Here is a 23532-nt window from a genome sequence, read left to right as displayed (position 1 = left end):
GAGGGTTAATTAAGGGGAAGATAACGAATCCAGAATGGAGATGAGGGAGTAGAAGGGGCTCTGATGTGGAAGTGGAGAAATATATTAGAAGGGTTATATACATTGTATAGATGAATTGTTTATGAATTTGGCTTGGCAGTGAGAGAGGACCACTGTATAGGAAGTCATGTCTACATATATACTGATTTTAGAGACCTATTTGAATATTATCCTCCAAATCTAGGGAATTCCCTTTTTTCCCCTAGAAACAGTCGAGAATTAAGAATATTTTTGGGTGTTGATAAAAAGTATATGCACCCGCAAGCTTTTGAAAATGAATACTAGGAAGAAAAGAACTCCTGAATGGGGTCCAGTATACATAGGGGAGGAATTTCTCTTCCCCACCCTCCCCCCAGGGCCTGATTTACCAGGCGTGACCCTGAAGACCACTCTGGCAGGGGGGGTTCTCAGTCCCCTGGACTAAGTGGTCAGCCCAGGGGGCCTATGGCTAGCTGTCCTGCCCAGAGCCCCCAACAGCTGAAGAGCTTTTACCTAAAATTTAAAGGTTTTATTGAATCATTAGTCTTAGTTTCTGATTTTATTCATTATTATGTAATGCAATTTAGCCTTTGTGTTTTATAGTCATTTGGGGTATCTCATAAATAATGAGTTGGACATTTGCTTGCTGATGAGAAACTGGATTTTATTTTGTTACTTTATTTTTTATATCATTATTGAAACACCAAGATGACATACATGTTTGTAGTTGGGTTTCAGTTATAAAAAAGTACACCCCCCCTTCACTGGTGCAGTATTCCCACCATCAATGCCCCCATCTCCTTCTTCCCCTACCCCCTGCCTATCTTTGAGACAGACGTTCTATTTCACTCACCACCATTGTCATGGAAGTTGGTAAGCTTTATATCATGAGCTGGCCCTTTCAAACCTCACCTCTATTGTCTCTGAGCATTATTACCAGACTTTTATTTTTTTAAATCCCACAGATTAAAGAGACTATTCTGTGCCTAACTCTCCCTCTGACTCATTTCACTCAGCATAATAGGAGGAACGCAATTTTAAAGGGATTTTAATTGTAACTTGACCGTGGAAGCATAGTTACCTACTTAAGACACTAGGAAACATATATCTCAATATTTCTCAAATATATCTCAATATTTCTAATAGTTGCTTTTCCTTTTGTTCATTTCATCTGTTAACTTATTTCCTTTTCTAGACAGTTCTGTGAAACTTAAGGGTTTTACTGTTAACATTGCTTAAAATTTACATGCTTTAAAAGTTGCTATTCATGCCTTTTTTGTTTGTTTGTTCTTGTTTTTTGGATTTTGGGTCACACCCAGCAGTGCTCAAGGGTTCCTCCTGGCTCTACACTCAGAAATCGCTCCTGGCAGGCACGGGGGGATCATATGGGATGCGGGAATTTGAACCACCGTCCTCTGCATGCAAGGCAAACGCCTTACCTCCATGCTATCTCTCTGGCCCTATTCTTGTCCCTTTTCTACAATTTGAAACTAAGCTAAGTTGAAAACAATGATTGCACCATACCCTAGGCCTTTGTTCCTGGGTTGGTCCCACTTTCAGTGAGAGTTATTCCCTATTCTTCAATTATCATGTTAAAATCTGAGGTAGTTACTAGTTGTGGTTATTGGTTATAAATTTCTCTCGATGGCTTCTCCGTTCAAAGTGGCCAACACTGATCCATTTTCTCTATACGTAAAATCCCATAGAAACTCAGAGATAGTAATGCATATTTGACAGAAGGATACAGATCAGTGTAAGCGAGAATTTGGATTTTGTGAGCCAAAAAGAAGTTGACAGAGAGCAGGATTTGGTCGCTTTCCGATGAAAATAGCCCATTTTATTCTTACACTCATTTCCCTGCAACTCATGCAGAACTACTCCAAAGATGGAACCAGCAGCCACTGTGGGTAGTGAGTCAGTTGGTTCTGTCTTTGGGGGAGAATGGGTAAAGGATGAGTATTGGGAAAATGATGAGTTTCTGAAAGCTCTTGTAAACCATCATATTTTTCGCCATATGAGACGCACCTGACCATAAGCCACATGTAGATGCTCTCCTCTCCACACTCGGGCTTTCACTCCATTAGATGCACTTTTATGGGGGGAATCGTATGGAACTAAAAATATAGTAATTATTCCCTTGTCTGTCTTCTTAGTATAAACCTTGACTTCATTGTTCTCAGGCCTTCCCTTTCCATGTTTCCCTAGGCCGCTGCTGAATTCAGTATAAAGTGTTTCTTTGCTTTTTGTCTTTTAAACAAACATTAAAACGAAAAACATTTTGAAGTATTTTAAACAAATTAAATGAAATGAAACAAATTTAAATGAAACAAAAATCCACACGTCTTTTTTTCTCTTAAAAAGACTTGGAATCCATGGGGCCGGAGTGGTGGTGCTGTGGTAGGACGTTCACTTGCACGCAGCTGACCTAGGACGGACTGCGGTTCAATCCCCTGGCTTCCCATATGGTCCTCCAAGTCAGGAGTGATTTCTGAGCACATAGCCAGGAGTAGACCCTGAGCATCACTGGATGTGGCCCCCAAACCAAAAACCAAAATAAAAAAACCCAACAGAACAACAATAAAAACCTTGAAATCCAATACTAAGACAATTTTTAATCAGGTTCATTCTCAAAGAATTCATGATTCCAGAAGTTTAGCACTGGGATCTGGACACTCTTTCCCTGAGGTGACTGAGCATTGGAGAGAGTCAGGAGGGGATTGGTAGGCAAAGCAGTTAGCAACTAGCTGGAGGGGCGAGCTGAAGGCAGACCGAGGAGAAGCACTGTGGGAGGTGGAGGGGGTACCTGTAGTTAAAACGAGAAACTTGTTCAGGAGGAAAACATGATCAAAGGTGAACAGTTGTTGAGATGAGTTTCTGACCAGAAGGTTCCCTATCAGAGCATTTATAACATATTGGATCCTGTGTATTGAGAAATTTTATTTGCAACTTGTGCTTATAATATTATTATGTCATCCTTTTTGGCCACATCCTGTTTTGGCCACACCTGGCAGGGCCCAGGAGTTACCCCTGGCTCTGCACTCAAGGATTATTTCGGTGGTCTTCAGGGATTTATGGGATGTTGGGGATTGAACCCATGTCAACATTGTGCAAAACAAGCACTTTGTCACCTGTCCTATTGCTTTAGCCCCAGGTCACTGCATCTTCTTTAAAGGAAAAATAATCTTAATGATGTATGGATATCACTTGACATTTGAAAAATTTGCCTACTTCCTCATTTTAAAAATAGAACATATTTTATTTCTGATAAAATAAAAATGGTCTTGCGGTAATTCAGTTATATATATTTTTAAGTTTAATATTTTTTACAGTTTAAACTTATGAAAAACTGTAAAATACAGAAATGGACTAATACAACAAATCGTCATTCTCATTCATGATTGAAGCCATTATACCTGACTTTAATTATAAAATGTAGTCAATCAAATTTCATCAACCATTTTGTATTTAAATACCTCAACCTTTCTTTCCAGGTATTTCATTAATTTTAAAATTAAGCAGTGTTCACCATTACACATCCCTACAAAGATTTTTAATTTAGTTTCTTACAGATACATTATCATTTTCATGATGAAATATATGAGCTTTATTATATTTATTAAGAAATTTTGCCTTTGAAGGTATTTGGGGGACTACAGAGAAAAGTTAATTTCTGGGCAATAAGTTTGTATTCTCCTGTCCATTTATAGGTAGTTGGTTATTTTCTCATGTTAGTATGAGAATTCTTGCCTTCTTTTGCAACATTTTATCACTTTAAAACAAAGCAAATTTGAGGCCAGAGCAATAGGTATGTAGGCTGTTTTGCCTTGCACACTGCTGGCCCGGATTTGATCCCCGGCATCCCATATGGTCCATTGAGCCTACCAGGAGTGATTTCTGAGTGATTTTAGAGCCAGGAGTAACCCTGAGTACTGCCTGGAGTGGCCCAAAACCCAAAATAAATAAATAATTAATTTTAAAAAAAGCAAATTTGAAAGTTTGTTTTCTCAGTGAAATTTTCTATTAGTTCATGGGGCCGGAGAGATAGCATGGAGGTAAGGCATTTGCCTTGCATGCAGAAGGTCGGTGGTTAGAATCCCAGCATTCCACATGGTCCCCTGAGTCTGCTAGGGGCAATTTCTGAGCACAGAGCCAGGGGGAACCCCTGAGCACTGCGGGTGTGATCCAAGAAAAAAAAAAAATCGAAATAAAAAAATTTTTTTCTATTAGTTTAGAGTGCTGTTTCCTTTGTTCAATTATCCATTTGATACGTTCTACAATAAATCATCTTGTATTTCTTTGTATGAGCCACCCATATTACAATTAAAGGTATTTTCTAACAGGAGTTAAGTAAATACTTGCTCTTTATAGTCCTGTGCCACATGCTGTTTCGTCAGTGACTGATGACTACTTGTTCTGGCCAGGTGCGCAGTAGACTGTGCCACATAGATTTGTATGTTTACGACCCATGGCATTCAAACCATAGTGAGATTGCCTAGAAACACCCTGGGCAGGCTGCATAACTGTTATTAAATGATGCATGCATGCTTTTTTCTGTTCATGCTGAAGGCATTTTTCAGAGGCCCCTTGTTTCTAGTTAAAGTCTTTTTGTATTTTACCTTGCGAAAACCCTGATTCATTCAAAGGATTTAAAATTTGAATATATGCCATATTTTTTCTTTCACATTTTGTAGTTTATATAATCTTTCCTAATGCTATCAAATAGTATCTGAGTAACATAATTAATGACTAGGATAAAATACCAGTTATTCTACAAATGTGTAATACTCTTTTTGTAGGTGAATCATAATTTTTATTGTCCTGGACATGTTTCACTATTCACATACTTAATTCTGAATGAGAATTTCGCTTACTCTTCCATTTGATTTAACTGGGCAATAGACATTAAAGATATAGCGAAGATGCTGTCCTATCTAGAGTTCTTTACTTTGGGCCATACCTAGTGGCTCTCAGGGATTACTCCTGGTGGACTCGGGGACCATGTCAGATGCTCCTCAGTTCTTTAATTTTTTTTGAATGTTCTGTATATTGCAGTGCTTGATACTGGTTATCTTTTTTTGATGACCTGTGATGACTAGGATTGTTTTTGGCGTATCATATTTCTAGAAAGGATGTTCAGAGTATAGGAAGAAATTTGTTAACTTAGCCTTGAAATTCTGCTTCTGTGGCTGCTCCTTGGATTTTTATTTTGTAGAAAACTCCTTTTACTTAACCTTTTGGACCATGAAATAGATGTTCAAGTCAGGCTGCCAATGGTAATTTTTTTTTTTTTTTTTTTTTTTTGCGTATGGTAGTTCTTTATATTTAATGTGAGATTTTATTTTCATGTGATAAATGGAATATTGATAAAAGGTGATATCAATGTTTTGTTCTCTCAATATAGGCAAGCTGGTTTTTATGTGATCACTGAGAAATTCCTGCTTTCACACTCTTCTGTTTTTATACAGGTCCTCATGCTGACACCGCCAGTGGATGCCAGAATTTGCAGTGTGGTTTTCGAGCCTGCTGCCGCTCTGGCGAATGACTCTTGACCTTCTACTACTGCTACTACTACTACTACTACTACTACTAAAAAGTAGACTTTTGTCTACTTCATTTAGATGAGCAGGCTTCCTTTCATGCACTTTACTCACAGCACATTTCTTGTGTTAACCATCCCCATTTGGATTGGGGTTTGTTTTGGCCCAGTTTCTCACAGGAACACCCCTCCCCTGCCCCTTCTTAATTTTGACCAGTGAATTTCTCAGTATTGTCTTTTCTTTTAAGTAGTATTTTTGTTTTGGAAAGGGAAGAGGTCCGTCCCCCCCTGCCCCGCCCCCAAAGTTGAGATTAAGAACAATCCTAACCATCCCTTTTCTTTTTTAAGTTGAATTGGAAAAAAAAGTCACTAATGCTATGCCACTTATAATACTTCTAAGATTATATTGAGTTTTAAAATTAATGGGTTTATTGGTTCTCTTTATCTCTAAAACACTACCAGGCTTTCTTTGCGGATCTTTTCAGACATACCGTTGGAAGTCTTATTTTAAAAACTACATATTTTGGAAACAAGTCTCCCCCCTTCTTTTAACCCCAAATGTTTTCTTCAACAAATCTGAAAGCCAATTCAAATGTACCCATAAATAAGATTCTACAATAAATTGGCTTCTTGGTGTTAGCTCAGTGAGCTTGAAGAGCACCACTATATTTTTATTTGCTTTCTTCAAAGACCCCTTCTTCCTGCTGTCATCCTTAAATTGTCAAATTGGTGGGGAGGGGAAAGTGCAGGACTTAAAAAAAATAGTTCCACAATCATTTGAGGAAATGTATAATAAAATCTACTTTGAGGACTATCCAGTGATTTCTTCGGAGTGTTGATTTGATTATCAATTTCAGTGCAGGTTTGGAAGTAGGTGAAAGGTGCCTTTTGAGTATCCTGGCGATGTTGGAGAGACCTGGAATGGTACCTTTGAATGTTTCCCTTTTTGAAACTAAATATGCAAGAGTCGAAAGTTGGAATTGCAACTTTATTCTGTTTCTGTGTGAAACACAGAGGATTGGGGCAGAGAGAGAACCCAATGGCAAGGGTCTTGCACGTGTTTGGCCTGTGTTCAATCTCTAGCATCTCGTATGGTTCCTCGAGTCTGCCAGGAGTGATTACAGAGTGCAGAGCCAAGAGTAATGACCACTGAGCACTGCAAGGTGTGGCCCCAAAACAAATAAGCAAAAAAAAAAAAAAAAAAAGTATTGGTGACCCACCATTCTAAAAGGCCTCAGGGGTGCTTCAGATTTAGGTCATGTAGAAGAGAAGAATGAGCACAATATGCTGGGTTTTTTTGCCTTCGTTTTTTTTTTTTTCTTTTCATAAACTCTCATAAGGCTGCAGAAGAGAAAGTATTCTTGCAATGTTCTTTTGGGTCCATGCATTTTTCTTTTGTTGAGGTAGTAGGAGAGAGATAAACTAGAGGTAAACATAGATTCCACTAAACCATAGGAAAGTTTTAAGAGAATTCTATAATAAGTCGTGGTAATGGGCCGGAGTGGTATTTGCTTTGCCTGCGGCCAACACAGGACAGACCTCAGTTCGAGTCCCGGCATCCCATATGGTCCCTCGAGCCTGCCAGGATCGACTTCTGAGCGCAGAGTCAGGAGTGACTCCTGAGCGTTGCCAAGTGTGACCCAAAAACAAAACAAACAAACAGAAAAAAAAACAGGGTAACTTTGCTGGGTCTTAAATGCAGTCACAGGGGCCAGAGCTGGCCTTACATGCACACGGCCAACCAGGATCATATGGTTTCCCCAAGCACCACTAGGAGTAATTCCTGAGTGCAGAGCCATGCTCAGGTGTGGCCCAAAATCAAAACAAATTAAAAAGAATAATGTCTCCCCACCCCCAAATAAAAGCTACCAAAAATTTCCGAAACCAAAGGATTCATTGAAGAATTCTACCGAATATTTTCAAGATGGAGGTAATGCTAATTTCCTACATTATTTTTCAGGAAATGGGAGGGGTAGAGAATATGTTGTTCATATTCACTTTATGAGCCCATTATTACTGATACCAAAGCTAAATAAAATAGTGTACAGCAAAACAGTACCTATAACAACAAAACAAACAAATCCAATCATGACTATTGACCTGGCAAAGGCATCCCAAGTAGGTAAGCCTGGACTAAAGTGTAGATCTATGGAGCTCAAAAATGATGGTGGGCGGGCTGGAGAAATAGCATGGAGGTAAGGCATTTGCCTTGCATGCAGAAGATCGATGGGTCGAATCCCGGCATCCCATATGGTCCTCCGAGCCTACCAGGAGCGATTTCTGAGCGTAGAGCCAGGAGGAACCCTGAGCGCTGCCAGGTGTGACCCCAAAACAAAACATAATAATGGTGGGCACACCAGAGTTCACGGCCACTGATTTGAGGGCCAAAGTGGCAGAGAAGAAGACTAACAAAATATTTATCATCTTAAAAAAATAACTGAAAATAACATCTTCCTTGCGATATGATCCTTAACCACATAAAAAATAGTTTCTTATTTTGAAAGCACTAATTTGAAGAGCTTAAGTTCCTAGCAGCATTATTGATAATAAATAGTCAAATCATAGACCAAGGTAAAATGCCCAGTGACAGAAAACTAGATAAAGCAGCAATGACCTGTACGTGTGGTGGGATATTCTGCCATTAAAATAGCATTGCTCTTGGGACAAAAGGGTGGATGCTGGGTTGATGATGCGAGAGAAAACAAGTGAAAGGCAATCACTGGTAGTTTCCACTCATATTGTATTCCTGTTATAATTGTCAAAAATAACAGGCAAGAGCATACAAGTAACTCTTAGATTCTAAATGGTGGCCAGAAAGGAGGTATTTAGAAAAGGGGTATTTTATGGGGATAAATTTTTTGTTTCTTTTTGTTTTGGTGCCATCCCTAGTAGGACTCAGGTTACTCCTGCTCTGCACTCAAGAATTAATCATGGCAGGCTTGGGGACTACATGAGATGCCAGGGATTGAACCTAGATTGGCCACATGCAAGGCAAATGCCATATCTGCTGGACTATTGCTCTGGCCCCTGCAATGCCACGGAAATTTTGATGAGTGAAGTGGTGAAAATTACTCCTAAAATTTCATTTTATTAAAAAAAGGTGATAAGGCAATGAAAATATTTAAAAAATTATATATATATATATATATCCTCAACCTAATTACAATTTTTACAGACCATTAAAAGTCCAGTGAAAATGCTATCTGTTGCGGACAAGGGAGGCAACGTAGATCCAGACGGATAAAACGTTTTTGGGATATGGGTGGATATACACGGCTAAAGCAAACTCGACGTTGGGGACATCAATATTATGCACTCCGGTACTGTACACGGCTTCAATTAAAGGCTTCATTTCAGAGTAGGGCATGTGAAGGGGAAATCCGGAGAACTGAAAAGAGAAGAACATTTGCAGTCATTAGTCTCCTGCAGATTAAAGCTTTTTTGTTTGTTTTGGGGGGGCCAAATCTGGCCGCTATCAGGAGTTACTTTTGGCTCTGCACTCAGAAATCGATCCTGGCCGGCTCGGGAAACCATAAGGGGTGCTGGGAATCGAACCTGGGTCCATCCCAGGTTGTCCACATGCAAGGCAAAAGCCCTACCACTGTGACATCACTCTGGCCTCCAAAGGCCATTCTTTTTTTTTTTTTTTTTTTTTTTTTGGTGGTTTTTGGGTCACACCCGGCAGTGCTCAGGGGTTATTCCTGGCTCCAGGCTCAGAAATTGCTCCTGGCAGGCACAGGGGACCATATGGGACGCCGGGATTCGAACCGATGACCTCCTGCATGAAAGGCAAATGCCTTACCTCCATGCTATCTCTCCGGCCCCGCAAAGGCCATTCTTAATATTCCAATTCAATCTACTTTCTGGATCTCAAAGTCATTTAGTTATATTTTTCTTTCCACTTATCATTAATACAAAAATATGTAGAGGAGCCAAATATCTCCTAGTTGCTAACATAGGACACACACTGACTTGGTACAGGACACCTAGCTTATCCCCTGTCCGCCTTCACTGCTCCCCAAGTTTGCATAGTAACCCATATAATTCCAGAGTCCTAGATAGCATCCCCTCTCCCTGCCAGCCCTTTGTGGCATGTGAGCAGAGTGAGTGTCAGAAGATTTGCCAGGAATATTGCGTACATGTGTCTTCCTTTGCTCTGGACAACATGTGTGCGGATGGGAGTGGTTCCTGAACCTGTCCCCAAGTGCTCACTGCTAGAAGAGGCAGCCCAGAGGAGCCATTTCCTGAGGACTGCAGGACCATGCCCAGAAAAGGAGCCCCATCCCCATCAGTCCTCAGCTTCCTTCACTTGAGGGATGTTAGGATAAGCAGGGAGGGTGTTTGCCTTGCATTTGGCTGACACAGTTTGATCCCCGGCAACCCATGTGGTCCCCTGAGCACTGCCAGGAGTAAATTCTGAGTGCAGAGTCAGGAGTATCCCTTGAGCATGGCCAGGTGTTAAAAACCCATTCCCCTCAATAGAATACCGTCTTCTCTGCTCTTAAGTTTCCTGTGGAATACATTCCTGCTGAGAACCTGACTTCAGATACTTAGTGAATGAAAATAAAATGCCCAACTTGACTTCACACTTTCATCTAACCAGCCTATTAGCAGAGTTTGAGGCCATTTTCTGTGTTTAAGTCCCTCAAAGGACATGAACACACGAGACCACCATCAGCAGTACCAGGAACTGCCATTACGGGATTTTTTTTTCTAGGTAGTGGAAAATAATTTGAAAGTCCCAATCTTCTATCTTTTCCCAAAGCTTACTTTGTGGTGGCATCAATTTTGAAGACCATTTGGTCTCTAGTAACTTGGCCAGGTGCACTTATTTCCCCCATACTTGGAATGTATGTTGATTGTCCTTTTGGGAGGCCAGAATTGAGCTACACCTGGCTGTGTTCGGGGCTACTCCTGGCTCTGGGCTCAGGAATTACTTAAGGCACTGGTCAGGGGATCACATGGGATGTCAGGGAATCAAACCCATGAGGGTCATGTGCAAGGCAAGCACCCTTACCTCTGTGCTATATTGCTCCAGCCCTTGGAATGTTTATGAAAGGGATTTTTTATAGGGTGCTCATTTTAAAAAAATGGCATTTTTATTTTAAACAGACATCTTTTGCTACTTAGTGATAGGTTAGATTGCTGAACTATGTGAGGTGGGGTGTGTACTTGGGAAGAACAGTGTAGTTTGCTGGTCTGTAAGGAGGAAATCGTGGGGTCCCCTTAGCTTACCCTGTAGTCTCCCAGCTGTCTGAGCAGCTCTGCCCTATGGTCGTCTTCCACGTCGTCTCCTCGACTCCTTTCCAGGAGGGGCAAGAAGTGACGCAGCGTGGACGTGCAGTACCTGTTCCAGCGGGTCAGGTGGCGGGGCCGCCAGTCCATGAGTTTCTCTTTCAGTATTTTTTCAACCCTATTCATAAAAAAATATTCTTTTTCATGTTTTGCCTTTTCCATCCTAAGAATACAATTTCCTGGGGCTGGGAGGGCATGTGCCTCGCATGTGGCACATTGAGTTCGATTCCTGGCATCCCTTATGATACCCTGAGTAGTTTCTGAGTGCAGAGCATGAATAACTCCTGAGCACTGCAGCCCCCAAGCAACCACCATCACCACCACCAATTTGCTGTGGATTTAGGTGACCACATTGCCATATTTCGGTGGGAAGGGTTAACAATCACTATATCAATCGATATAGGCTATCCCTGGAGATTGGAAAATAGACACAAACATCCTTCAAGATTGCTCATGGTTACAATGGGGACTAAGAAAACATTCCTTTTCTTTCCTTTTTCTTAACCCTTGGGTCATACTGGTGATATTCAGAGATTACTCTTGGCTTTGTACTCCAAAATCACTCATAGTGAGCTCAGGAGACCATTTGGGATGCTGGGGATTGAACCTGGGTCAGCTGGTGCAAAGTTAAGTGCCCTACCATCTGTACCTTTGTTCTGCCCCTAGAAACATATTTTTTCTTTTTCTTTTTTTTTGGTTTTGGGGCCACACCCAAAATTAAATATATTAAAAGAACCAAGAGCATTTGGGGAAGATTATTTGTTTAAAATAGGCATTCTCAATAAGGCTTTATTTGAAATTGGGTGTAAATTGGCTTGCCCTGATGTTCCCTTAAAAGGGTGTTAGCTTGACCTTGTAATTTGACATATTGATACCAGAGGAAGGGTATCACCCTTTTAAATCAGAGGTCACACTCCTGACACTTACGGATATGTACCTGAGACTCATTTTCTGAAACTAGGGAACAAGTATTATTGGAACTCGAATAGGTCTTTAGCAGCCTTCTCCAGGTATTAGGTCAAACCAACTAAATTCTCTAAGCCACTAATCGGTCGGACAAAGGAGGCTTATTTAAGCTGTGGATTAAGTTATGCCTGAACAAGACCCATAATAACATGGTGTTGAGCTTTAATCAAAGGCAAGATTTTTGGAGAGCCTCTCTCATTGCCAGACTTCACCCCTCTGTCCACACCACACCAATGCCAAAGCTTCCTTTGCGGCCACGGGATTTGGAGATCACTCTGTCCTGGTATCTATCGACACGAATTAAAGCTAAACTGCCCCAATTATTTCAGGTGGATCCAACTCAGAATAGCTTAGTTTGGTATTGGACTAAGAGTGACAGATTATGGTAGGGATTGAGTTGTATCTCGTGACCTGTCCTGGAGTTCAGTGGCTGCTGCTTTGTCTGTGCGTTGGTAAATGAGCTCTTCTGGCTAGAAAAGAAACAAAACAGTTCAGGAATTCCTGAAAAATCAGTAACACTTATTTTTTTTTTGGGGGGGGGGGCATACCCAGTGACGCTCAGGTGTTACTCCTGGCTCTGTGCTCAGAAATCACTCCTGGCTTGGGAGACCATATGGGACGCCTGGGATTGCACCCAGGCCTGGGTTGATCGAATGCAAAGCAAATGCCCTACTGCTGTGCTATAACTCTGGCCCCACTAACACTATTTTAAGAGTTGTACTTAGTTTTTTTTTCAATCTGTTTTTAAAATTATGAAGCTTCAAACCTACAATCAGAAAAGTGGAACAAGATATCAGTGCACTCATGATTTATCTTTTTTAAAAATTATTTATTTAAATGATTATGCTTATTTAAGCATGATTTTTTTTACATCATGTTTGTTTTTTTTGGTTTTAGTTATAAAAAAAAAAAGAACCCCCCCCCCATCTTAAACCAGTTTTAGTGCTGTATATTTCTGACTCCGTTTTTTTTCCTTTCTCGCCATGAAAATAGCCATCCCTTGGGCCCGGAGAGATAGCACAGCGGCGTTTGCCTTGCAAGCAGCCGATCCAGGACAAAAGGTGGTTGGTTCGAATCCCAGTGTCCCATATGGTCCCCCGTGCCTGCCAGGAGCTATTTCTGAGCAGACAGCCAGGAGTAACCCCTGAGCACCGCCGGGTGTGGCCCAAAAACCAAAAAAAAAAAAAAAAAAAGAAAAAAAAAAGAAAATAGCCATCCCAAAGGGCCAGAGTGATAGCACAGCACGTAGGGTGTTTGACCTGGGTTTGATTTCCGGCATTCCCATGTGGTCCCCTGAGCCTACCAAGAGCAATTTCTGAGAGCAGAGCCAGGAGTAACCCCTGAGTACTGCCAGGTGTGGCCCAAAAAACAAAAAATTAAATACAATCCATTTTGATTTGGGGGTTCACTCCTAAGGGCTCACTCCTTGCTCCATGCTTCATGCTCTCTTTTGGCAGGGCTCGGGGGACCAAATGCCATGTGGGGGATTAAAATCCGGTTTAACTCTCTCCAAGCAAGTGCTTTACCTAGTGTACTATTTCCCTGGTTCTAAATACCATACTTTTATTATCATTTTTTTTTTCATTTGAACTTAGGTCTTAACTTTTGGCTGTGCATGGAGGATCATATGGGATGCCAGGAATTGAATCCTGGTTTACCACATGCAAGGCGGACTCCTACTTGTTGTACTATCATTATTTCATGGGACAACCTATATCAAAATGTCCTTCACATATGCATATACTAAATCATTAAGTGTTTCTAAGATGAGCTCAATTCTCTGTGAAAGTCAAATATAATAGTAGGTGAAGTATTTCAGAATAAAGTCTCAACAAACAACCAACTCCTGGGCTGAAGTGATAGCACACTGGTAGGGCACGTGCCTTGCATGTGACCCATCTGGGTTCAGTTCCCAGCATCCCATATGATCCCCGGAGCCTTCAAGAAGCGATTTCTGAGTTCTGAGCCAGTAGTAATCCCTGAATGCTGCTGGGTGTGGCCCCAAACCACCCCTCCCCCCCAAAAAAAAAAAACTATCATATGAGACTTCAAATCCCTTGATTTCTTTGTCTACATTTAATTTTCTGGAAAAGAATCTTACCTGAACACTGGAAAGTCCAGGATATGGAAAGCTTCTTGAAAAGAAAGATTTCCATAACTTGGGCCTGGTGACATCAAAATTTATCCTTAGTGGGGAATCATATTGTTGAATATTAAACCAAACCTAAAAGAAGATAAAATTTGATTAGCAAATATCTTTGTGTGTGTGTGTGTGTGTGTGTGTGTGTGTGTGTGTGTGTGTGTGTGTGTGATAGAAAAGCAACAGAGACAGAAAGAGGTCATGTGTCCCATTTCATTTTTAACCACTCTGACAATAACTTAGTTGTCACCGGCTATATTTTTACATTTTCTTACTATCTGAGGTTCAGGTGTGTGTACGTTGATGAAAGATAGTTTCTTATAATAAAAACCTAAATGGTGGGCCAGAGCGATAATACTGCAAGGAGGGCACCTGCCTTGCCTTTCTTTGAGTTCTGTGACTATTCTCCATATTTCTATGGAGCCAATGTGGGTTCAACCCATATGGTCCCCCAAGCCACCATATGAGAAGCAGAGCTGGGAGCAAACCTAATCATCACCAGGTGTGGCCCCTAAACAAACATCAACCATAGAATGTTCTAGAAACAGCTCAGGCTGGTCTTTGCCCAGGCAGCCTTTTCTCACCCTGCTCTGTGCATCTTCCTCCTTTCTTCATCTGGCCCGGTTACAGTTCCCTAATCTTTGGATAGTGCCTAGACGTCTCGCTGAGAAAGTGTAGGGAGAATAGTCACCGACTACTGTGAAGCATGTAGGTTTCTGGTGTAAAATGACACATTAAGGCAGCAAGCTGTAGTCAGTGGGGATGCTTGGAAGGAAGAGCCAATGGGATTTGCTGATGGATTTGGATGGGGTGGATGGAAGGAGAGAGAAGAGATGTGAGAGGAGGTGAGCGAGCGAGAGAGCGAGAGAGCGAGAGAGATTAAAGTATCATTTTGCATGCAGCTGACCCTGATGGATTTGGATGGGGTGGGTGGAAGGAGAGAGAAGAGATGTGGGGGGAGGTGTGTGTGTGTGTGTGTGTGTGTGTGTGTGTGTGTGTGTGTGAGAGAGAGAGAGAGAGAGAGAGAGAGAGAGAGAGAGAGAGAGAGGTTAAAGTATCATCTTGTATGCAGCTGACCCTGATTTGATCCCACATAGGATCCCTTGGGCTCTGCTGGCAGTGACCCTGCAGCACAGAACAAGGAATAAACCTTGCACACCACCTAGTATGAACTTCTGCCACCTCTCCCTTCTGAAAAAAAAAAAAAAAGCAAAGAAAAAAAATTTTTTTTTTTTTTACAAAGAAGGAAGTGGGGGCACTGGAGAGAGAGTACAATGGGCAGGTTGCTTGATGTCCAGCCTCACCAATGGTCCCCCAGGTCTGCTAGGAATACTTCCCGAGTGCAGGAAGCCCTGAGCATTGCTAGGCACTGTCCCCAAACCAAAACTAAAAGAGGGAAAAAGTTCTTGAAGGAAGTGCTTGAAGTCTGCAGAGTAGGGGGTGTGCAGAGCAGTGGGAAACAGCTGGATCCAACCATTGGGTCAGGTTACACGGAGCCTTGGTATTAATCCACAACAGGGAGTTGGAAGACTTGGAGTAAGTGAAAGGCCCCGGCCCTTGGGGAGTCACAGAAGGAGGAAAGCTGATCACTACTGAGAACCTTAGTCAGGCATCTTCAAGGCAAAGAACTGAACTGAAAAGAGAGAGAGAGGATAAATATCTGCCATTGAGTAGGCAGAGGAGAGGACAGGTGGAGAAGAGGAAAAAACTGGGTGGCAGGAACTGTGCACTGGTAAAAGGAAGTTGGACATTATATAACTGAACCTCAACCATGCACAGTTTTTTAACTTATGTCACGGTGACTTAATTAAAACATTTAGAATAAATAAATTAATAAAAATTAGTGGGGCCCTGAGACATAGGATATAGACTTTGATGCCAATGATCTCAGAAATCTTAAATTCTATGGACCTGAGAAATAAGCCATTACTCTTACCCTAGTTTACCTCCCCTTGAGAGAGAAAGAGAGTGAGAGAGAGAGAGAGTTAGCGAGAGAGAGAGAGAGAGAGAGAGAGAAAGAGAGAGAGAGAGAGAGAGAGAGAGAAGAGGCAGGAAGTTGGGAGAGCAGGGGAAAGGGTGGGAGGGAAATTGATGACACTGGTGGCAGGAAATCTTCACTGGTGATGCGTGTTGAACATTATATGACTGAAACTCATGAACAAGTTTGTAACTGTACCTCAGGGTGATGCAATTGAAAATTACATTTAAAATGTCATAAAAGAAATAAAAAGAATGTAGTTATAACTTTAAGAACTAATCTGACAGTCCATGGAGTTCCAGGAAAACATTTCAGTCCGTTGCTGGATTCCTAAAGGCCTAAAATGATTCTGCACTGAGTATGATGATGGAGTTTTGAAGGAATAATGATGACATGAGAATGGGGCCTCCCAAGTTAGCTTTCATATGTCATGAATTGACTTGGCACTTGCTGAATACCTACGGAAGGCAGTGACCTTGTCGGACACCTGGATCTGTGCCCAGTTCTATTTCTAACTGAAAGAGGTAGACCAATGCCCTTCAAAGAAGTGGGGAGAAGAAAATATTAGACCTCATTTATTTTGATTTACTTTTTAGTAGGGGTCACATCTATCGGTACTCAGAGGCTGGGGGGCCACCGGGGTCATGATTGGGGTGCTCAGGGAACCATGTGGTTCTAGGGATCAGATTGAGGTCCTCACATATGCCAAACATGTGTATTACCACTTGAGCCATCTCTCTTGGCCTTATTTCTTTTTATTTCTTTTCTTTTGGTTTTTGGGCTACACCCGGTGATGCTCAGGGGTTACTCCTGGCAATGCGTTCAGAAATCGCTCCTGGGTAGGGGAACCATATGGGATGCTGGGGATCAAACCGAAGTCCTTCCTGGCTCAGCCATGTACAAGGCAAATGTCCTACCGCTGCATTATTGCTCCAGCCCATATTTCTTTTTATTTTTAAAGTTATTGGTTTGGAGGCATACCATTTTTATTTTATTTATTTACTTTTAATTTTTTTGTTCACACTCAGTGATGCTCGGGGGTTACTCCTGGTTCTGCAATTGGGAATCACTATTCTTGGGGGACAATATGGAATGACAGGATTGAACCTGAGTTGACTCTGTGTAAGACCAACACCTCCCCCCCCCCCCCAAGGTGCTATCACTCTGGCTTCAGAAGAGGAAAGGCAGAGCACTTACATTATCAGGCCCTATTAAACAGCTCACGCTTTTTAAGGGACAGAATGTGTCAAATTGTCCATAACAGTGACCGCTGCAGGGATTCCAAATCAAGTAGTGGCTTTGTTCCCGAGTTAGCACATAGGCAGTTGGACCCTAAAGAAAAGAGCTGTTAAACTCATTTCCAGACAATGATGCACAGGTGATTTGCACAGACAACTCATAAATCTAGCTGTACTCCAATTTGTAAAATCCACAGGAAATGGGGACAATAAGTTTGGCGTTCTAGGTTGCTCAGATTGAAAAAGGAAGCTTATTGTTTATTTTTACAAGATTCTCCTATTTGCTTTTGCACTGTGTGGTGACCTTTTTGAGTAAGTGACTTATATTAGCTAACAACTATGTTTTCAGAATGAAGAGCTATCTTTCCAGCTATCCCTGGAAAGAATGGCATTTTCTTTTCAGAGACAGTAAAACAGCCTTTTAAGTGGATAGAGGACTGACTACATCTCAATAGTATTTATATTTGGAATGCAGAAATGAACATTTGATATGCATTTCTATGTTCAGAGGATTTCTGTGTTTAAGAGGATAGAAAGGACACATACCATAAAGTGACAACAAGGAAGAGGGGTTAGCGTTTGGGGGCTGGAACCTGAAGAGATCAAAATTTTCACTGGAATACTTAGTTTTCTCTGAAGCTGAATATAAGGATGGGTGTGTGCATCTATCTATATCACTTTGGTTTTGCCAACACACACAAAAAATCAATAATCCCAAGCTAAGGCCAGAGCAATAGGACAAGGGGTAAAGTTCTTGCCTTGTATGTAACCACCCAGGTTCAATCCTTGGCATCCCATGTGGTCCCTTTAGCACTGCCAGGAATCCCTGAGCATCAATGGATGTGACTCCCTCCTCAAAAAACAAAACAAAAACAAAAACAAAGCAAGAACAGCCCGCAATCTCACACGTGTGAATTATGTGTTTACCCATGAACCATATTTCCAGCCCCTTTATGTATATTGAATTTTTTTACAATAAGCATGTTTTTAATTAATTTGTTTTGGGGGGGCACTGATAATACTCAGGGGTTACTCTTGGCTTTGCACTCAGGAATTAATCCTGGTGGTGCTCAGGAGACCATATAGGTTGTTGGAGATTGAATCCAGGTCTGCTGCATGCAAGGCAAATGTCCTCCCCACTGGAGGACATTTTATTCCCTCTGGCCACTTTATTAATTTCTTGCTCATGTCTGATCTCATTTGATGCTCAACAAGCCTGTGGGTAAAGTAGGGTCCACAATAAGATCCTTAGAAAGCAGAGCAATTTGAGTGACATGGATCCTTGCCGAAGGCAAACCCAGCTTTGTGCCTGTCCGTCTCAGTATCTCTTCCCTGGCATCAGGTTGTCGGAAGATATCGGTGGAGAATGGCCTGACACTACCTGCTAGCAGTACCTATGTCAACTCTGAGAGGTCCCAGAGCCTGGCAGCCACTTCTTTAACAATAAACTCTTTCGGGGCCGGGCGGTGGCGCTGGAGGTAAGGTGCCTGCCTTGCCTGCGCTAGCCTAGGACTGACCGCGGTTCGATCCCCCGGCGTCCCATATGGTCCCCCAAGCCAGGAGCGACTTCTGAGCGCATAGCCAGGAGTAACCCCTGAGCGTCACCAGGTGTGGCCCAAAAACCAAAAAAAAAAAAAAAAGAAAGAAACAATAAACTCTTTGGGGGCCAGAGTGATAGCACAGCAGTAGGGCATTTGCCTTGCATGCAGCCTATCCGGGAGGGATCTGGTTTGATTTCTTGTTGTGCCTCACTCAGGAAGGGCACACATTAAAAGTGTTGCACTCCTGAAAAAGAATTATTTGCCAAAAAGGCCCGCTTAGAGCAGTCAAAATCAGTTGACCCTTTGCGTGGATTGTTTGGCCATAATTCTAAAGTGGCTGTAACTATCTCTCTCTTTATTTTTAACCATTACTAAAAATCCGGCCAGGCCTTAGTAATTCTTTCTAACAAAGGAGGACAGTACAAATCCCGCCAAAAGTCTCCCACTAACAGCTCCCTGTGATCTATGCTACTTTGGCGCCAAGATCAGGTTTTTCCAAAAACTTAGCTCATAGTAAACCAATTTTCAGTTTTCCCCCAAAACTCTAAAATATTTCTCTCTCTTCCCACTTCCCTGAAAATTACCTGTTTCCCCCTGCTTACCCAAAACAAAGCAAACCCAACAGAAACTGCCTTTTCACCTTCAGTATCGGCTCTTTAATATGCTAATTTTAGCCAGGGTCCTTCATTCTTTTCCCATTTTCTTTGATGTCAAAAATTTACACCCTGCATTCCAAACCTCAAACCTTAAAAGCAACCAGCTCAAAAAATAAATTTGTCTTCGTCTTTTTAGACGCAAGTCCCCATGCATTCTGTGTGGTCTCATTCATTCCCACAATAATGTTCCGTCTTTTTGCCATTTCGTGTACCCACTCTCTCCCCGTGAAGGTTTCCTGAACTCCACAAAGAATCTGTTTGCAGGCGCTGACGTCTGCAACAGAATTGGCCCACAACAATTTCTGATATCCCATATAGTCCCCCAGCCTGCCAGGGGCGATTTCTGAGTGTAGAAAACCAGGAGTGACCCCTGAGCGTTGCAGGTGTGGACCCCAAACCAACCAACCAATCAATAAATCAAACAATAAAGTTTAAAAAATATTTCTCTTTGGCAATCCAAATGAACTTTCTAAACCTATACCCCCGCAAAGTTCTCCAACATGGCCCCAATTTAGGCACATTTGCAAAGGGCTTTGGAAACCAGTTCTTAGAGTTCTGAATTCCCCAATCTAGTCCAAATTGCCCTTTGAGTCCCTTTCCCTTGACCTGAGACACTGCGGTCACCAAGGGAATTGAGATTCTTTGTCAGGTGGATGGAAGTAACTCATAGTAAGAGGACAGTGCATGTTAGTGGGTAGTTAAAGGCTCTAAATTTGCAGGAATTCAATCTGAGATCCCATCTAGGGCCCAGAGCCCTGCTAAACATATTCTATGCCTTGGTACAGGCATCTCTCTGCCTAGGTTGGCAAATGTGGGATGCTTCCTCACAGCTCCAAGGGTTGTTAGGAAAACACATCACGAATGAGACCTTGGGACACAGTGGAGCACACATTGTCACACACCACAACCGTGTTCAGCTTTGAAAGGCAGCCTGCATGGTCTTACCTCAGGAATTGCATTTCCCATCATAAGCCAGGCTTTCTTCCCCAGGGAGAGGAAATAGTTACAGAGTAAGACTGCGTGCTCCTCTTCGTCCCCAGCCAGGAGGTCAAGAAATTGCTGACAAAAAAAAAAAAAAAAAAGAAAGAAAGAAAAATAAAGATTGAGTGCAACTGGGTAACTGGTTCTCCATTAGCCATAGGTGATTTTAAGAATGGTTGTTAGTAATTATGCCTGAATGTATGATCTACTTAAAAATCTACCAAATATGGGTACTGTGTTTGCAACTCATTAAGAAAAAAAACATACTTAGGGGCTGGAGAGACAGTACAGGAGTTGTTGATTGTCTTGAATGTGGCTGACTCAGATTTGATCCCTGGCACCACAAACATGCTAGAAATATCCCCTGAGTACTACCAAGAGCAACTCCCAGGCACTGAAGCAGTAGTAGTCCAAGTACTACTAAATATGGCATCCAAAAGCAAATACAAGCAACCAAGTTGGTGAACAAATTCTGTGTGTGTGTGTGTGTTTGCATGCATGCTAATTCATGCATGTGTATGTGTGTAGAGGTTTAGACCACATCTACGGTTCTTGGGGGACTACTCCCTGCTCTGTGATGCTGTGCTGAACACCAAAACAGGGTTGGCTACATGAAGACAAGTAGTACCTTAACCTCTGTGTTCTCTCCCTTGATCCCATTAATTTTTTTTTTTAATTTGCACTTGGGACCAATTGAACTAGAAAGGGCAAAAAACACTTCAGAAATTGAGTTTATCTGACGATGGCCAAGAAGATCTGTAGAAAGGCTAATGAAGGTTCCATTGACCATTGGGTCAACCATGGAAGTGGTTTCAATGAAGTTGAAAGATCTGTGGAGGAGAACTACTCACATCTGAGGTGGTCCACAGGTCACAAATGCCTGCGAAGGAGACCGTATCTGGTAAGAAAGGGATCAGAGACACATATCGAGCCACCAGCTCCTGTGAAAATAAAGTGAGCTTTTGAAAAACTACTTGTTCCCTCCCTCCCTCTCTCCCTCCCTCCTTCCCTCCCTCCCTCCCTCCTTCCCTTCCTTCCTTCCTTCCTTCCTTCCTTCCTTCCTTCCTTCCTTCCTTCCTTCCTTCCTTCCTTCCTTCCTTCCTTCCTTCCTTCCTTCCTTCCTTCCTTCCTTCCTTCCTTCCTTCCTTCCTCTTATTTTTCTATTTTTTGGGCCACACCTGCCAGTGCTCAAAGATTACTCCTGGTACTGCACTCAGGAATTACTCCTGGAAGTCCTTTAGGAACCATATGGGATGCTGGGGATTGAACCTAGGTCAGCCATATGCAAGGCAAATACCCTACCCACTGTACTATCACTCCAGTCCTGAAAAACTTTGAATAAAGCTGCCTGATCTTCTCTCTTATTTCCTGTAAGTTTCCCACTTTGTAACCACTTATATGTGCCAAATGCCACCAGGACCTTCTTAAAAGCTGTGACCTGATTGGATCATACTGGAATATTCAACTCTTTCCTCAGTAACGATCAATCCTACAGTGCATAGGATTTTTTAAGGCTCATTTTAAAAGGAGTTCTTGTAGAAATAGAGTGTGTTTGTGCTTTTGATAAGTGTAGATGGCTACTATCAACAGGCAATACTTCCAGTAACATTTTCTGTTGGAGTTTTCCAGATAACTTCTATACTCAAGCTAAAGGCTTGAGTAAATGTTGCTGAGTGACTAGGAAATTCTCGGAAGAAGCTCATTTTCTCATGTACCTAGAGTTAAGGCCGAGGGAGATAGAATTCCTTCTGTAACGCAGAGTGTTCTTTGTTGACCAACTGGTGATATTCTGGAAGTTTCTACCCTGTCTCTGTATTAGCTTTGGTCCCTAGCAGCCCAAAAAGTAGCTTTCTACAATGGGAATGATAAGGAAATATGGGGGAGATGACCCAGAGCAAATACTGTTGCAAGCCCTCATCTTGCGCCATCTTGCTTTTTTTTTTAATAGAGTTCTATCCCTGGGGTTTTCCACTTGCTCCATTTCTGTTTCATTTATGATCCTTAAATTGCTTTAAGTACTTTATGTATCACGCTAAATATTTTCTAGAATGAGAAGTTTTAAGCACATAATATACTAGAGATAATAAGTCCTCATTAGGGTTTTCAATAGACATTGATTCATAAGAAAGTTAATGACATGTGAGCCAAAAGATTTTTAAATTTTGGGGTTTTTTTTGGGGGGTGCACACCTGCCAGCACTTAGGAGTTATTCTTGGCCTTGCACTCAAGATTTACTCCAGGCAGTGCTCAGGGGACCATATGGGATGCCAGAGATTAAACTGGGTCAACCAAATGCAAGGCAAGCACTCTCCTCTCCCTGCTGTGCTATCTTTTATCCTAACATCCCTCAGTGAAGGAAGCTGAGGACTGATGAGGATGGGACTCCTTTTCTTTTTTTTTTTTTTTGAGAGGAAGAAGAGAAAGAGGCAGAGAGATGAAGATAGATAGATAGAGACAGAAAGGAGGAGAAAGAAGAGGAGAGGGGAGGAGAGGAAGAGGAGAAAGAGACAGAGACAGAGAGATGGAGATAGAGACAGAAAGGAGGAGGAGGAAAGAGGGGAAGGAGAGAGAAGTGAGAGGAAAGGAGAAAGAGGAGAGACAGAGAAAGGAGAGAAGAGGAGAGAGTGGGGGAGGCGAGGAAGAGACAGATATAGAGATAGAGAGAGGGGGAGAAGAGAGACAAAGGAGAGACAGAGAGAAAAAGAGAGGGGAGGAGAGAACGAAGAGGGAGACAGAGAGAGGGTGAGAAGAGAGACAGAGACAGAGAAAGGAGAAAAACAGAGAGGAGAGAGGGTGAGGAGAGGAAGAGAGACAGAGATGGAGGGGGAAATAGACAGAGCCAGAGAAAGGAGAGAGACAGGAGAGGAGAGGGGGAGGAGAGGAAAAAGAGAGACAGAGATAGAGATGGGGAGAAGAGAGACAGAGAAAGGAGGGGAGAGGAAGAAGAGAGATAGAGGGGGGAGACAGAGAAAGAAGAGGAGAGGGGGAAGAGGAAGGAGAAAGAGACAGAGATAGAGAAAGAAGAGGAGGAGGAAAGAGAGGAAGGAGAGAAGAGGGGGAGAAGAGAGACAGAGACAGAGAGACAAAGAAAGGAGGAGAGGAAGGAGAGAGAGAGAGAGAGAGAGAGAGAGAGAGAGAGAGAGAGAGAGAGAGAGAGAGAGAGAGAGAGAGAGAGGAGAGCCA

At 42.2% G+C, this 23532-nt stretch overlaps 2 protein-coding genes across 2 annotated transcripts in view; one reads left to right on the top strand and one right to left on the bottom strand.

Annotated features, from left to right (window-relative positions):
* The window catches only part of FBXL5 (F-box and leucine rich repeat protein 5), a 53061-nt gene extending 46693 nt beyond the window's left edge, over window positions 1–6368 (top strand). Inside the window, 1 exon segment of the mRNA XM_049789965.1 lies at window positions 5484–6368. Within this exon segment, the coding sequence (XP_049645922.1) occupies window positions 5484–5560 (77 nt within the window). The 3' untranslated portion in view covers window positions 5561–6368.
* Window positions 6369–8672: 2304 nt separating this feature from the next.
* The window catches only part of CC2D2A (coiled-coil and C2 domain containing 2A), a 183671-nt gene continuing 168811 nt past the window's right edge, over window positions 8673–23532 (bottom strand). The window contains exons 33-39 of the mRNA XM_049790229.1: window positions 21201–21290; window positions 20314–20427; window positions 17131–17265; window positions 13917–14039; window positions 12227–12285; window positions 10790–10967; window positions 8673–8942 (exon numbers count right to left, since the gene is read on the bottom strand). Of these exons, the coding sequence (XP_049646186.1) occupies window positions 8754–8942; window positions 10790–10967; window positions 12227–12285; window positions 13917–14039; window positions 17131–17265; window positions 20314–20427; window positions 21201–21290 (888 nt within the window). The 3' untranslated portion in view covers window positions 8673–8753. The remainder of the gene's footprint in view (window positions 8943–10789; window positions 10968–12226; window positions 12286–13916; window positions 14040–17130; window positions 17266–20313; window positions 20428–21200; window positions 21291–23532) is intronic.

Source organism: Suncus etruscus, chromosome 16 (genome assembly GCF_024139225.1).
Source record: "Suncus etruscus isolate mSunEtr1 chromosome 16, mSunEtr1.pri.cur, whole genome shotgun sequence".
Taxonomy (NCBI): domain Eukaryota; kingdom Metazoa; phylum Chordata; class Mammalia; order Eulipotyphla; family Soricidae; genus Suncus; species Suncus etruscus.
This window is presented reverse-complemented; position numbering and strand designations above follow the sequence as displayed.